The sequence below is a fragment of the Platalea leucorodia genome (assembly GCF_965183815.1).
Source record: "Platalea leucorodia genome assembly, chromosome: 3".
NCBI classification, from domain to species: Eukaryota; Metazoa; Chordata; class Aves; order Pelecaniformes; family Threskiornithidae; genus Platalea; species Platalea leucorodia.
Genome location: NC_138825.1, coordinates 11,656,579 through 11,669,710, shown reverse-complemented (window position 1 = coordinate 11,669,710; position 13,132 = coordinate 11,656,579). Strand labels below are relative to the sequence as shown.

The 13,132-nt window shown below is 61.1% G+C and overlaps 2 protein-coding genes across 2 annotated transcripts in view; both read left to right on the top strand.

Moving 5' to 3' along the window:
• The window catches only part of EHBP1 (EH domain binding protein 1), a 226,218-nt gene extending 220,270 nt beyond the window's left edge, over positions 1 to 5,948 (top strand). The window contains exons 23-24 of the mRNA XM_082306310.1: positions 4,750 to 4,864; positions 5,018 to 5,948. Coding sequence (XP_082162436.1) covers positions 4,750 to 4,864; positions 5,018 to 5,108 — 206 coding nt within the window. The 3' untranslated portion in view covers positions 5,109 to 5,948. The remainder of the gene's footprint in view (positions 1 to 4,749; positions 4,865 to 5,017) is intronic.
• A 4,489-nt stretch (positions 5,949 to 10,437) lies between these two features.
• On the top strand, positions 10,438 to 12,738 carry OTX1 (orthodenticle homeobox 1; the record flags this gene model as incomplete). Its single annotated transcript, XM_082306307.1, has 3 exons — positions 10,438 to 10,534; positions 11,115 to 11,266; positions 11,989 to 12,738. The coding sequence occupies 3 exons, from the start codon at positions 10,438 to 10,440 to the stop codon at positions 12,736 to 12,738; spliced, it is 999 nt and encodes a 332-aa protein (XP_082162433.1).
• Between the last annotated feature and the right edge of the window lie 394 nt (positions 12,739 to 13,132).

The following is a 13,132-nucleotide window of genomic DNA, read 5'->3' as shown; positions in this document are numbered from 1 at the left end:
CACCAAAGAAGCATGGGCTGCCCGAACAGCCCAGCGCTGTCTGCACTCAGGCCGTTTGGCCGATTGCTAATGAGCGCTTGGGCTCTGTGAAAGAGTTGAAAAGACAGATCTCACTTTTACCAGCACCAATTCCAAACCTGAAATATATGAGCAGGAATAAAAAAAAAAAAAACTATATAACAGGACAGGACCGGTTTGTTTGTCTAAAAGAAAGGCAGAATGCACCAACCCAAACTGGAACTTAAAAAAAAGTCTTTGAAAGGTGATAATTACTGTTTTGGTAAATTGCTCTAACTCTTCCACGCGTGACTGTGCTGTTTAAAAATCTATCAACCAATTTACTTAGTTAGTTGATGACGGGGGGGGGGAGGGAAGAGAGAGCGCCTTGCAAAAGGTAGCAGCCTGCTGATCGCAGATAAAGGCGGTTTATTGGCGGCCGGCCTGCCCTGCCTGCGCAGGCAGCGTGTGGGCAGCGCTGGCGTCTGGAGGTGCTGACCGTTATAATGTTCAGTGATGTGGAGACAGTGTCCTCTTAGCCAACCGCTAAAATGGAGGCATAGGCAGCTGAATAGCCTTTTGGAGTGTTACGGCACTTCACGCGGAACACATGAATGACCGAGGGTGGTAAAAAAGGCGTACTTTCCCCCCCGCCCCGGTTAGCCGTAGAGATAAGAAAGAGAGAGTTAACGCACTAGCCTTCTTCCAGCCAGAAAGTGTTCCTCTCTTTCCACTGCCGAGACTGCTCCAACCAAGAAAGGCCTGAAATCCTTGCCTAATAGGCCAAAGAAAATATAGATTACTGGGTTTATTTTAACCTGCACACATGGGAAGGCATTTTGGCTGTCTGTTAGGGAGCGGGTCGGCTCGTGTAAACAAGGTGCTGCATTTCAGAGCCTGATTTTCACTGCAGCCGAGTGGCGGGATGCCTTACTTTCAGCTACCTTTCCTCTCGCTCTTTTCTGTTTTTTTTTCATTTGGGATTTAATGCCTCCTTAGAAAAGATAAGTTCATTTTTGCACACCTTGGGGTGGTGTGTTCATTTTCTGCCCAAGAAATGGATCTTCTTTTGGATTTTGTACATCTTGATTTATTCTTGGCTTATAGTTTGAAGTGGGTGCTCTTCTAAAAGGATTTATGCATAGGTTCACTATTTTTGTAGTTATGGTTTATATGATAAGCTTTTTATATTTAAAATCAATATGTAATCCTGTGGAGGAGCTTATCCTCTAAAACCCCATTTGTAAATCTATTTTAGCTTTGTTACACCGCGCAGCCACAGTATTCCATAGATTGATTAGGTTCAGCAGCAGAATCCTATCAAATGGCCTGCTCTGATGATGATGCAAACTCTTTCAGGATTGCTAGTTGACTGGAACTAAAGATAAGACCTGACTGCAATCCCCCAATGTGCTCTTTACAAAACTAGTGTTAATTTTCATCAAAGTGCCGGGCTTATTTATTATAGTGGCGAGGTTGAAGGTTTTACTACGAGAACTTTCGACCATTTCTATTAAAGCATTTCTATGGGAACCGGCCGCCTGTTTGCTCAAAGTAATTATCAGTTTAAGCAGTGGGGGAAAAAAGAAGACAATATGAAGTCAATGAAGATGAATAATTGAAAACATTTCTACTTTAACGTGAATTTAGCAAACTCTGTCATTTTAAACTGCCCGTCGCGAGCGGTGGCACGGAGGCTTTAGCTTTCAACACTTCTAGCTCATATACAGCCTCAGAGCTTAATCCTATTTTTGTCTGGAGTGTAGCTTTTATAACAGTATTATTCTGAAATCTTCAAATTAATCATAGCCCATTGTAGCTTCCCAGAGCTGCAGTCAGCCTGGGTAACTATATGTGACAGGTGTTATAGGTAATCCTGGCTTAAAAGGCACAACAGGTAGGAATCAAACTTGAACACAGTTGCTTTTTTAAACATAGGCATGCTTCCCGAAACTGCTGCCCAGCAGTATTTTGTTGGATAAAACAAAATTGTGATGTAATCACACATAAAATGTTATTTAAATACTTTGCGCCAGTTCCTCTTTTAACCAATTGCTACTTGACTATATTTATTTTTTGGCAGGGGCAGAAATTCAGACCTTTTCTAGGAAACAAAGTAAAAATGCAAAGGAATATGTCTGCCAGCAAGTTTTCCTGTGGCGTATTTCAAACACTAATAATAAGCAAATGCAGAAACAAAAAAAACGCCGGTTTTGTTCCCTGAAGTCCTAATATGACGTTATTTACCCCACAGGGCTACAAGATGGGGCAACAAAACCCATAGCTCTTAGAAAGGGACTTAACAGAGAAAAAATAGTAGTGAGGGACTGAGTGAAACCTGTACCGAAATATTTTTACTGATGTTTGCTGTTTCGAAAGCTAAAACTGCTGCTGAAACTGGAGAAGTAGGGGATGAAGCAAAAAAAAAAAAAAAGAAAAAAAAGAGAAAGAGAAAGAAAAGAAAAAGGCTTTAAAAAGTAAGAACTTTTCAACTAAGTGAAAACCGTCACAATTGCAAAATAATTAAATCAAATCCAGGTAGAGATGGGGTTTTTCAGGTCCCTTTTCATCTAGAGCTTCATGTGCCCAGATGTGCCGGGCAGCCCAAGTCTCAGCACAGTTACCAGCAGAAGTGGGGGGAAAGTTAACCTGAAAGTTGGGGGCCGCGTCTGGGGGGAGCAGACACCCGTGAAATGCGCTGCCGCGTCTCTCTCCTCCTTTTCTGCCCGACGCACCGCTGCTGCCCTTCACGAGGCGGTTTTGTCGCGCTGAGATTGCGTTGCGCGTGCAGGGGCTTTATTTATGTGGGTAAAACCCTCCGGTTTGGGGAAGCTCTGAGCTGCAGAGGTGCAGAGCAGTGTGTTTTAAACGGGTTGAACGGAGGGAGCCTTCCCTAAAAGGAGCAAAAGGGCAAGCAGCGGTGGAAATCGAGAGACCGCGCTGAAAATTAGCACCTAAAAGGCTGCTACCTAAATCAAAACAGTTTTGTCGCAGGAGCAATGGCTTAGATTACCAGTAGTTTTGGCTGGTAGCTTCAATTCTAATCTCTTTACACCTGGAAAATTATTTCCTTAACAACGGTGGAGGGGAAGCAACGCACTTGAAAAAGAAAGAGGAAAAAAGAAAAGGAAAAGATGGAGAAAAAGAGAAAAACTCCTGGGAAGTTTGGGCAGTGCCCTGCCAGGCCGATGCTCGGGGAAGGGCTCTGGTGCCGCCGCACCGAATCGCTCCCCGCTTGCGAGACGCCGCCGTGCGCGTTCGCCTCTCCCAAGCGTGTCCGCACACACGTGTCGGCGTGGGCTTTCCCTGCGCGCGTGTGGACCCGCGAGTCGCTCGTGGGCCCGTGCGCCCAGGCGGAAGGCGAGGGCGCGATAAAAGTGGTCTCACATTCCTGCCTTTCTGCCGCTCTTCCAACCTTTATTGCATGATGATGCATCTAATTTTTAATTTGTAAATACAAGGCTGAATTCCCTCTAGCACCACTTGCTTTCATAAAGCTTCTGAGCAGTTTGCTGTCTTGAATAAATTTGGCTTTGGAGGGGGGTCAGGGGGATTTGAACCACAGCATTCTTGCGGGGTTTGTGAAGATTCACATGGTAACCGTGGCGAGCATTGTTCGGGTTATCTGAATAAGCACCAGCCATGTGAGTTTTAACATGATCGCCCAGGGCAATGGAGAGCGCGGGGAGAAAGCCAAAAGGACTGCACCCTCTCCCCTTCGCCTTCGGGAAGCGAGGCCGGGAGGAGGAGGAGGAGGAGGAGGAGGAGGAGGAGGAGGGGGACACCGCCGGGCCGGTGGCAATGGCTTCTCCCGGTGGTTTTTTTTCTTTTTTGGAGCCGGTGTCCTCTTTCCCTCCCGCTCCTCATTTGTCCTGCTATCTCCCTCATCATCTACTGCTCCTGCTTTTCATTGTTTACCTTCTTAATGAGGGAGGCGGGGAAGGCTGGGGCTTGACTGACAGCGCCCAGCCCGCACGGCCGGGCTGGAGAGCCGGAGGCTGCGGGGCGGCCCCGGGGGGCTGCGGCGTGCGGGGCCGGGCCGGGCCGGGCCGGGGGCTCCGCCGGGCCGGGGGGCGGCGAGAAAAACCCCTTTGGGAGAAGCCAGGCGGCCGGTCCTGCGCTGCCCGCCGGCCCCGGGGCTGGAGGGACCCCGCGGTACGATGTAGCAAGTGTATTTTTACTTCAAAGGGGAAAATGCTAATTAACTGATACCTGCTTTTAAAGTTACTGCGAAGCATATGGTGCCCAGTGTGAGATTCCTCCAGCTGCTCAGAGCAAGCGAGGAATTAGCAAAGAGCTGGGTTGCAGGGCAGCGGGCTTTCCTCCTCTGAGGGGAAAGCCTGGTAAATGGCGGTGCCCGTCCAGGCAGCGCAGTCGTGGGGGAAAAAAAAAAAAAAACAAAACCCAAACGAAAACAAAACAAACCCCAAAAAGCCCCGAAACGATCCCAAAGTGGCTGCTGAGCAACCCCAAGGCAGGTGGGCAGAAGAGGAGAGGCCGGCGGGCTGCGCCTGTCCCCGCCGCAGCTCCCGCCGGGGCGGGCGGCCGCGCTCAGCGACGCGGGCCGGGGTGGGCTGGGATCGGCCGGGATGGGGCCGGGCCGGGATCGGCCGGGATGGGGCCGGGCCGGGCCGGGCTGCGCGGGGCCGGGCTCCCGGCCGCAGCGGCCCCGGGTCCCGGCGCGCCTGGCTGCGCCCCGGCGGTGGCGGCCGCGGCGTCTCAGCGCTGTTGGTGTTTGCTTTTCTCTCGCAGACTGGCAGAAGACCGAGGCGCAGAAGAGGCGAGAGCAGCTTTTGCTGGACGAACTCGTTATTCTCGTTAACAAACGGGACGCGCTGGTCAGGGACCTGGACGCCCAGGAGAAGCAGTGAGTCGGGCGAAGGGGGGGACCCGCCGGGCCGCCGCCGGCCCCGCGGAAAGTTTGGGCCAAGCCCGCGGGCGCCGTGGCCGTGGCCGTGGCCGGGGGGGAGCGCGCATCCGTGCAGCTCCTCACCGCGCCTCCCGCCGCCTCTCTCCGCAGGGCCGAGGAAGAGGACGAGCATTTGGAGAGGACCCTGGAGCAAAACAAAGGCAAGATGGCCAAGAAGGAAGAGAAATGCGTCCTCCAGTGAGCGGCCTTCCCGCAGCGATGGCGAAATCGCAGCGCGGCTCTTTCTTACGTTTTTAAAATGCCGTCATAAGACTGGGGGGAAAACAAAACAAAACAAAACAAAACAAAACAAAACAAAACATGTTTTGGAAAAAAAAAAAATGTAAGACTTTTTTCCATTTTCTTAGGCCAGATCTAGGCTGCGCCGGGCCCCGCTTCGTTGTTTTTTGGTTTCCATTCAAGCGAACTCGCGTTGTACCATGGTTTCCTTGTGGGCTCAGCTCTCCTGCTGAAAGGGTTTGAAATGAAATCGCCGAGACCCTGGGCGTGCGGGCGATGCCGGAGATGTGCGGAAGGAGCAGAAGAAATAAAGCCTGTCCTGGTTTCTGTAGCTGGAGGAGGGCTGAGTTTTGAAATAAATACGTTTTTGTCGTAATAGGATTAGAGAGGGGGATATAGGAAAAAAAAAATCATTGGGAATGGTTTCATCTAGTCCTGCCATATGTAATACTTAATAAGCTACCTACATTTTATAGTTAGGTCAGATCCACCCCAGTTATTATTAAAAATGTGCTGTATTTACCGGTGTTTTATTTCAACAGTTCTACATTTCCCCGGGAGCAGAGCTGAGCTGCTCTCATTTACTCGGGGGGTTTCTCGGGGCGCAAAGCCCGGGGAGCGGCTGCGAGCGGGGCAGCGCCCGGCCCGGGGCAGCGCGGCGCTTCCCACCCGCGTCCCCCGCGTCCCCCGCGGGCCGGGCCGCGCCGCCGCTCCGCGTTATTTATTGCGCCCGGCCCGCGCCCCCCCCGCCCCGTCCGTGTGCCCCCACGCGTGTCCCGCGCTCGCATCGTCCCTTCGTGGAGCTCGTCTCGTTTATTTATTACAGTACCGAGTCATATATAAAATTTTCAATAAAAGCCGAATCTTTCTTACCGTAACTGCCGCTTTCCTCTTTACCTGGGAAACTCTCTCCATCCCTCCCTCCCTTCCTCCTCCCTCCCTCCGCCGGCCGGGGAGGGGGCCCGGGGGCCGGGAAGGGCCCGAACCCGCGGGGGGCAGCGGGGCTCCGCCGCCCCGGGCCGCCCCGGCCGCCGCCGCTTCGCCAACGCAACGAAACGCACCAGAGGGAAAAGTTTTTCGTTTGTTTTTAATAAAACGCAAGTCAGGGAGGGGGAGGCGAAACTTTTCCCTGCGGGGCCGATGCCGCCCGGCGCGGGGGATGCGCGGCCGGGGCTCCGCTGCGGCCGCGCAAGGAGCGCACCCGCGGGAGGCTGAGCGGGCGGCGGGGCCGGCGGGAGCCCAGACCCCGCGGGGACGCGGCTGCCGTCCCGGGAGGGACCCCCCCGTCGCCGGCGGCTCCGAGTGCAACTGCGACCCGCTCCCCGCCGCGCCCGCCCGCTCCCACCGGAAAAAAAAAGCCCCGTGGAGGGGGGGAGCGCCCGGCCTGGTGCGAGCGGCCGCCGGCGCCCGCGGGCTGCGCCGGGCCGGGGCCGAGGGGCTGGGGGCCGCCCCGGGGCCCGGCGGGGGCTTTGGCCCCGTGCGAAGTTGGGGAGGACGCGCAGAGCGCCGCGCCGGCGGGAGGGCAGGGGCGGCGGGCAGCCGGCTCCGCCGTGCCCCTCCGCCCTCCCCCAAAAAGACGGGGGCTGGGGAGGGGGACGCACACGCTCCGAGGGCTCCGCGGCCGCGGAGGGCAGCGGAGGCTCAGGAGGGGAGAGGGCGGCGAAGCCCGCGGCGCTGCAAGCCCGGCCGGGCGCCGGGAGCTGCTGAGCCCCGAAGCCTGGGGCTGCCCCCGGGAGGCGAGGGGGGGCGGGGGGGGCGGGCTGGCATCCCCCCCCCCGCCGGGGGTGCCGGTGCTCGGCTGTCTTCTAATGCGAAAAACTACCTCAGCCCCTGGGTTGCGGGAAAAATAAGTGTGTGCGTCCCCCTCCGCCTCCAGCCCCCGGCCCGGGAACCGGCCGCAAGAGCCCCCCCGCCCCGTGGCCGGCCCAGGCTGCCCTCCCTGCCCCTGCCCCTGCCCTTCCCCGCCGCCGGGGCCGGGGGGACGCGCAGCCCAGCCCCCTGCCCGCCCGCAGCCCCCGCCCGGCCGCCGACCTTACCTGGGCGCAGCGGGGAGGGCGCAGGCTCTGTCCGGCGGAGGGAAAGGGGGGTCGGGGCGGGGGGGGGACCGGGACCGGGACCGTCACCCCGGGGGGCGGCGTGCCCCGCGCCCGCCCTGCCCGCAGCCCCCGGCCGAACCTGCGGGGAGGCGCCCGCAACCGGGGATTGGGCAACCGCGGTGGCTGCGGGGGCGTTGGGGCGGCACAGATGCCCCCCGGTGCCGGGGGGGCAGCCCCGGGGAGCGGCTGCTGCCCGCCAGGAGCGGGGCTGCCCCGGCGGGGCGAAGCGATGGGAAGGCGGCGAGGGGCGGGGGGAGCGCAGCCCGGCCCGGGAACTGCCCCGGCGGGACCGGGGCAAACGGGGGGGCTGGAGGGGGGGCGAACTGCCCCCCCAAACCCTTCCTCCTCCCTCCTCCTCCTCCCTTTGCTTTTTGTGAATGGGCCGCGGCGCCTTTGTTGCGGGGAGAAGTGCCCGTGTCGCTGACTTTGGTGGGTGAGCGGAGGAGCTTGCAAACCTCCTTTTCTCTCTCCCTCTCGGCCCATCGTCTCCCTCCCGCCCGGATTAGACGGTTCCCTCCTCGCCCGGGAAAAAGAGGGAAAAAAATAAATAAATAAAGGGGGGGGGGGGAACCGCGCTTTGGTCGGGGCCGGCGGGCAGCGCCTTTGACCATTAGCTCGCTTTCAGCTCCAACTGCAATTAGAGGGAGTTGATTTGGGGAGACCAACAAAAACCGCGCAGCGGAGCCCCCGTTAGAGGTCCGGGACCGCTCGGCCGCCTGCGCGGCTGCTGCGCCCCGCTCCGCGCCCCGCCGCGCCCCGACCCCGCCGCTCCGCGCCGGCCCCGCGCCGCTCCGCTTTCCCCGCCGCCGCGGGCAACGAATCGGGCTGCGCGGGGGGGCGCGGAGCGGCGCGGTGGGTCCCGTTCCCCGCCCCGTCCCTCTCCCCGCCGCCCCCGGGCCGCCCCCGCCCGCTCCCCCCCCCGAGGCGCGGAGCAGCCCCTCAATTCCGGACACGCGGGGAAAGGTGCGGCCGCTGCTTTTTTATTCTTATTTTAAAGCACAAAGTTTGGGCGAGCCTCCAGGCGCCGGGGGGGGGGGGGGGGCCGGGACCCCGCTCCCCCCGGCTCCCCCCGCTCCGCGTCCCCCTCCAGCAGCGCCCTCCGCGCCGGCGCAGGCGGCGGCCCAAACTTTTCCGCGGTTCCCTGGGACGGAGCGGCGCAGGGGGCTGCGCGGGGGAGGGCGCAGAGCTGCGCGGGCGCGGAGCGGTTACCTCCGCACAACTTCTCTAACGATTCTCACCCCCGCCTCCCCTCCGCGGATGTTGCGCGGGGCCCTACGCCCCCCCCCCCCCCCCATTACTCCGCCGGCCGCCTCTCCGCGCCGCCGGGGCCGGGCCGGGCGCGTCGGCGGCGGGTGCGCGGGGGAGCGCGGAGCGGCGCGGAGCGGCGCGGGGCGGGGGGGGGGGGCGCGGAGGGAGCCGGCGCCCTGCGCTGCCATTGCCCGGGCGGCTGTCAGTCAGGCGGGGAGCGGCCGGGGATTGGCGCCGGGCTGGTTACGCAGATGCTTTGCGCGCACATACAAGGGTAGGGCCGGGGGTAGGTGATCAATCCTCATCAGGGCCGCGGCTCCATCGCCCCGACAGCGCGGGCCGCCGGCAAGGTAACGCGGGGCGCCCCGACAAGTTGGGGGTGCGCGGCTCGGCTTCGGGCGTCCCCCCCCCCCCCCGGGCCCCCCTCCCCAGCCCGCCTCTCACCTGCCCGACCTCCCCCCCGCCCGCCCGCCCCCCTCCGCGCCCCCCGCCCGCTCCGCACCGCCCTGCGCGCAGCCCCCGCCGCGGCGGCGGCTCCGCAGGTGGCCGCGCAGGTGAGGCGGCCGGGGGCGGCGGGCGCCGCGCTCCCCGACGGGGCGGGCGGCGGCGGGACGGAGCGGGCCCGCGGCACCGGCCCCCGCACCCGCGGTGCGTGTGTGCGCGGCGGGTCGGCACGGCCGGGCCGGGGCTGCCCCGGGATTTTCCTCTTTCTCTCTTCTTTTTCGCTCTTTATTTCCCGCTCTCCCCCCCTCTCGCCGCCCGGGACGGTCCCGCTCCGCCGCGCTCCCCGGCAAAGTTATGCAACGGCGGGTCGCGGCGCTGCCGCCCGGCCCCGGCCTGCCGGGGGTGCCCCTCGCCCCCACCCAAACTGACCGCCCCCGCGGGCCGGGGTGCCCGCGCTGCCGCCGGGGGTGGGGAGGGGGGTCCCGGCCTCGGCAGTGGGGGCCGCCCCCGGGGCTCGGCGGGGCCGCCCGGGTCTCTCCGCCCCTCCCTCCCTCCCCTCCGCGTTTATCTGCTGCTTTTTGCTACCGAGCCCGGCCGCTGCCTCCCGAGCCGGCGGCCGCCGGGTCCCGCGTTCCCCCCCGCCGGCGCTGCCGGAGCCCCCCCAGCCCCGGGACGGGCCCCGCCGCCGGCCCGGCCCCGGCTGCCGGCGCCCGCCGCCCGCTCGGGTGCCTGCGCTCTCCCTCTCCCTTTTCCCTTTTTAACTCTTATCCATTTCTAATTAAAACGTCCCCGTCTGCTCGCTTTTAAATTAATTATACTTCCCTCCTCTGGTACCTCCTTTTGATTCCTAATCCAATTATCTTTTTAAATAATTGCTTTATCTCTCCCCATCGCCGGGCACTGTTGCCTCTCGGCACTTGCACTCAACTCTTCTTCGTTTGAAATAAAATAGAATAAAAATAATAATAATAATAATAATAATAATAAAATTTGCAGTCGACGGCCGCCTGCCCGGTGCCTCGCGCCGGGGTGCGCCCAGCTGCGGGGCGCCCCTCGGCCGGACTCGGGGCGGCCGGACCCTAACCCGCCTCTCTCCCCTCTCTTCCCAGGCGCTCCGGCTTCGCCTCTGCGCGGGGAAGAAATCCGCCTTTTTGTTTCCCGATCCTCGGTGTTGTTTTATTTTTTTTTTCTATTTTTCATCTTTTTTTTTTTTCCCCCTCCCTTTGCCTGCGATCGCTTGAGGACCTCGCGGTGGTGACGGCGGGACGGAACGAAAAAAACTCCTTTTATACCGATTTCGTGCTCCGTTTTTTAATTGTTGTTGGCTCTTAATTTTTTTCTGTTGTTTGGGGGTTTTTTTCGGGGATTCTTTTTGTTGGGGCTTTTTTTTTTTTATTGCCTCCTTTTCCCCCCTCCCCACCCCATACGTTTGCTTTTTTTATTATTATTATTTTTTATTTTTCTTCCTGCGGGACTTTGGAGGAAACCTGCCTGGCTTTTAGCATGATGTCTTACCTTAAACAGCCCCCTTACGGCATGAACGGGCTGGGGCTGACGGGCCCCGCCATGGACCTGCTGCATCCCTCCGTGGGGTACCCGGGTGAGTGCCCTGCGCCGCGGCCCCCTCCCCATCCCCGCCATCACCCACCCGCGCCCAGGCGGAGGTGAAAAGCTCCGTCCTGGGTGGGTTTGGAGGAACCCGAGGGGCCGTACGGTTTGGGGTGGGCTACGGGGTGGGTGCCCCCATTTGCCCACACCCCTGGCTGGGGAGAGCAGGGTGGGGGGGACAGTGCTGTTTCCAGCTGGATTTCCCCCCATCCCCAGGGCTTATTCGTTCCAGCGGGGATTTTTAAGGCTAAAAAAAGCTTTAAAAAAAAAAAAAAAGTGCATTTATTTCGACATAACGAAATCTCTCCATTGCTCCCACTGGTGCCAGGCCTGACCCCTCCCCAGCCCTGTGCTGCTCGCCCTGCCTGCAGCAGGACGGGGTCCGGCCCGGGCGGGCAGTGCCCGGCTGCCGTGGGGCTGGGGGCTGTGGGGAGCATCACCGCCCCTGGGGTTGGAGGCAGGGACGCTTCGCAGGCCCCTGCCCCAGGGGTGCCGGGGCTCCCGCCGTGCCGGGGGGGCGCGGGAGGTGTGAGGGGAGCTGGCGTGACCGGCGTGGCGGTGCTCGCCCCCAGCCACCCCGCGGAAGCAGCGGCGGGAGCGCACCACCTTCACCCGCTCGCAGCTGGACGTGCTGGAGGCACTCTTCGCCAAGACCCGCTACCCCGACATCTTCATGCGGGAGGAGGTCGCCCTGAAGATCAACCTGCCCGAATCCCGAGTCCAGGTACCGGACCTGTGTGGGGACATCCCGCACCACCACGGGCTGGGGGGGATGCGGGGGCAGCCCGGCTCAGCTGGCGTGACTTGGACCCGGCTCTCCATCTGCCCTCGTTCCTGTTTCGTTGGGGTCGGGATGCCTGTGGGCTCCCGGCCGCTTGGCTGTCCCACCATGGTGGCATCCAGGCAAAGGGGGACTTTTGTTTTTCTTTTTTATCCTTTTTTATTAATTTTATTTTTATTAATATTGTTCTGTCCCCCTCCACCTGCCCCAGGGCGTAGCAGCCCTGCTACCTGGGGTCTTCCCGGGGTGCTCCCTCCAGCACTGCTCCCCAGATGATGATGCCCAGCGGGGTGAGATACGCAGGCAGCACCCCACGCGGGATTCATCCCCCAAAACCATACTTTGTCACTGCACCGGGGATGTGCACAAGCTGGGACACCCTGGCCGCTGGCCCTGGGCACCTTTGCTTGGGGTGGGATGCGGGGTGGCCCGAGTGCCAGGCAGGGCAGGGTTTTTTTTTGGGGCGCGGGGGTGTGCGGTGCTAATGGCTGGGCGTGGGTGCTGGTGCAACTGGTGCTGGGGTGAGGTTGGTTGGGTACTCGCGGGGCGAGGAAGGGTGGGCGGCAGGGAGAGCGGAGGGCCCTGGGCCCCCGGCCCCTGGCTCTCCCCGCCACCCCTCCTCACCCTGATGCTCATGCCCCCTGCACCCTATTTTGTCGCCCCAGGTCTGGTTCAAGAACCGCCGTGCCAAGTGCCGGCAGCAGCAGCAGAGCGGCGGCGGGGCCAAGAGCCGTCCAGCCAAGAAGAAATCCTCGCCGGCTCGCGAGAGCTCGGGTTCGGAGAGCAGCGGGCAGTTCACGCCGCCCGCAGCAGCCTCCAGCTCAGCCTCTTCTTCGTCCTCCAGCTCGGCCTCATCGGCTCCGGCAGGCGCCCCGGCATCCCTCAGCACCCCGGCGTCGTCCATCTGGAGCCCGGCTTCCATCTCTCCCGGTGCAGCGCCAGCGGGGGTGACAGTGCCCGAGCCTCTGCCGCCGGCCGCCGCGTCCTGCATGCAACGGGCCGGCCCCGCTGCCGCCTCCGCCAGCTACCCCGTTTCCTATGGCCAAGGCGGGGGGTACGGGCAGGGTTACCCCGCGCCGCCCTCCTCATCCTATTTCGGGGGCGTGGATTGCAGCTCCTACCTGGCGCCCATGCACTCCCACCACCATCCCCACCAGCTCAGCCCCATGGGGCCCTCCTCAGTGCCTGGCCATCACCACCACCACCCGCTGAGCCAGAGCTCGGGCCACCACCACCATCATCACCATCACCACCACCACCAGGGTTACGGCGGCACAGGGCTGCCCTTCAACTCCTCCGACTGCCTGGACTACAAGGAGCCCGCTGCTGCTGCTGCCTCCTGGAAGCTCAACTTCAACTCCCCCGACTGCCTCGACTACAAGGACCAGGCGTCCTGGCGCTTCCAGGTCTTGTGAGGGGCTGACTGCTGTCCCCCCAACCCGCCACGGACCCCCCGTCTGGGGTCTTCCCGCCGCCTCCCGGGCAGGACTCTGGCTCCGGCTCTTCCTTCTCCTCCTCCTCCTCCTCCTCTCCCTTCTTCGTTAGCAGTGGCGATGCCCCGGGGGGCGTCCTGCCACCCCCATCTCTACTGACTGATATTTATTTGCTTCTTGCACCCCTCCAGTGGGTTTATTATAATTATTATTTTTTTAAATGCAACAGAAGAGGAGTTTAAAAAAAAAAAAAAAAAAAAAAAAGCCTAGCGTCTCCCCTGCTGCCCCCGGGCAGAGGCGCAGGCTGGCTCCTGCCCTGCCAGTGCCCCCCCAGCTTCATGCGGGGACCCTCACCCCCGCCGCGTGCAGGAGCCCC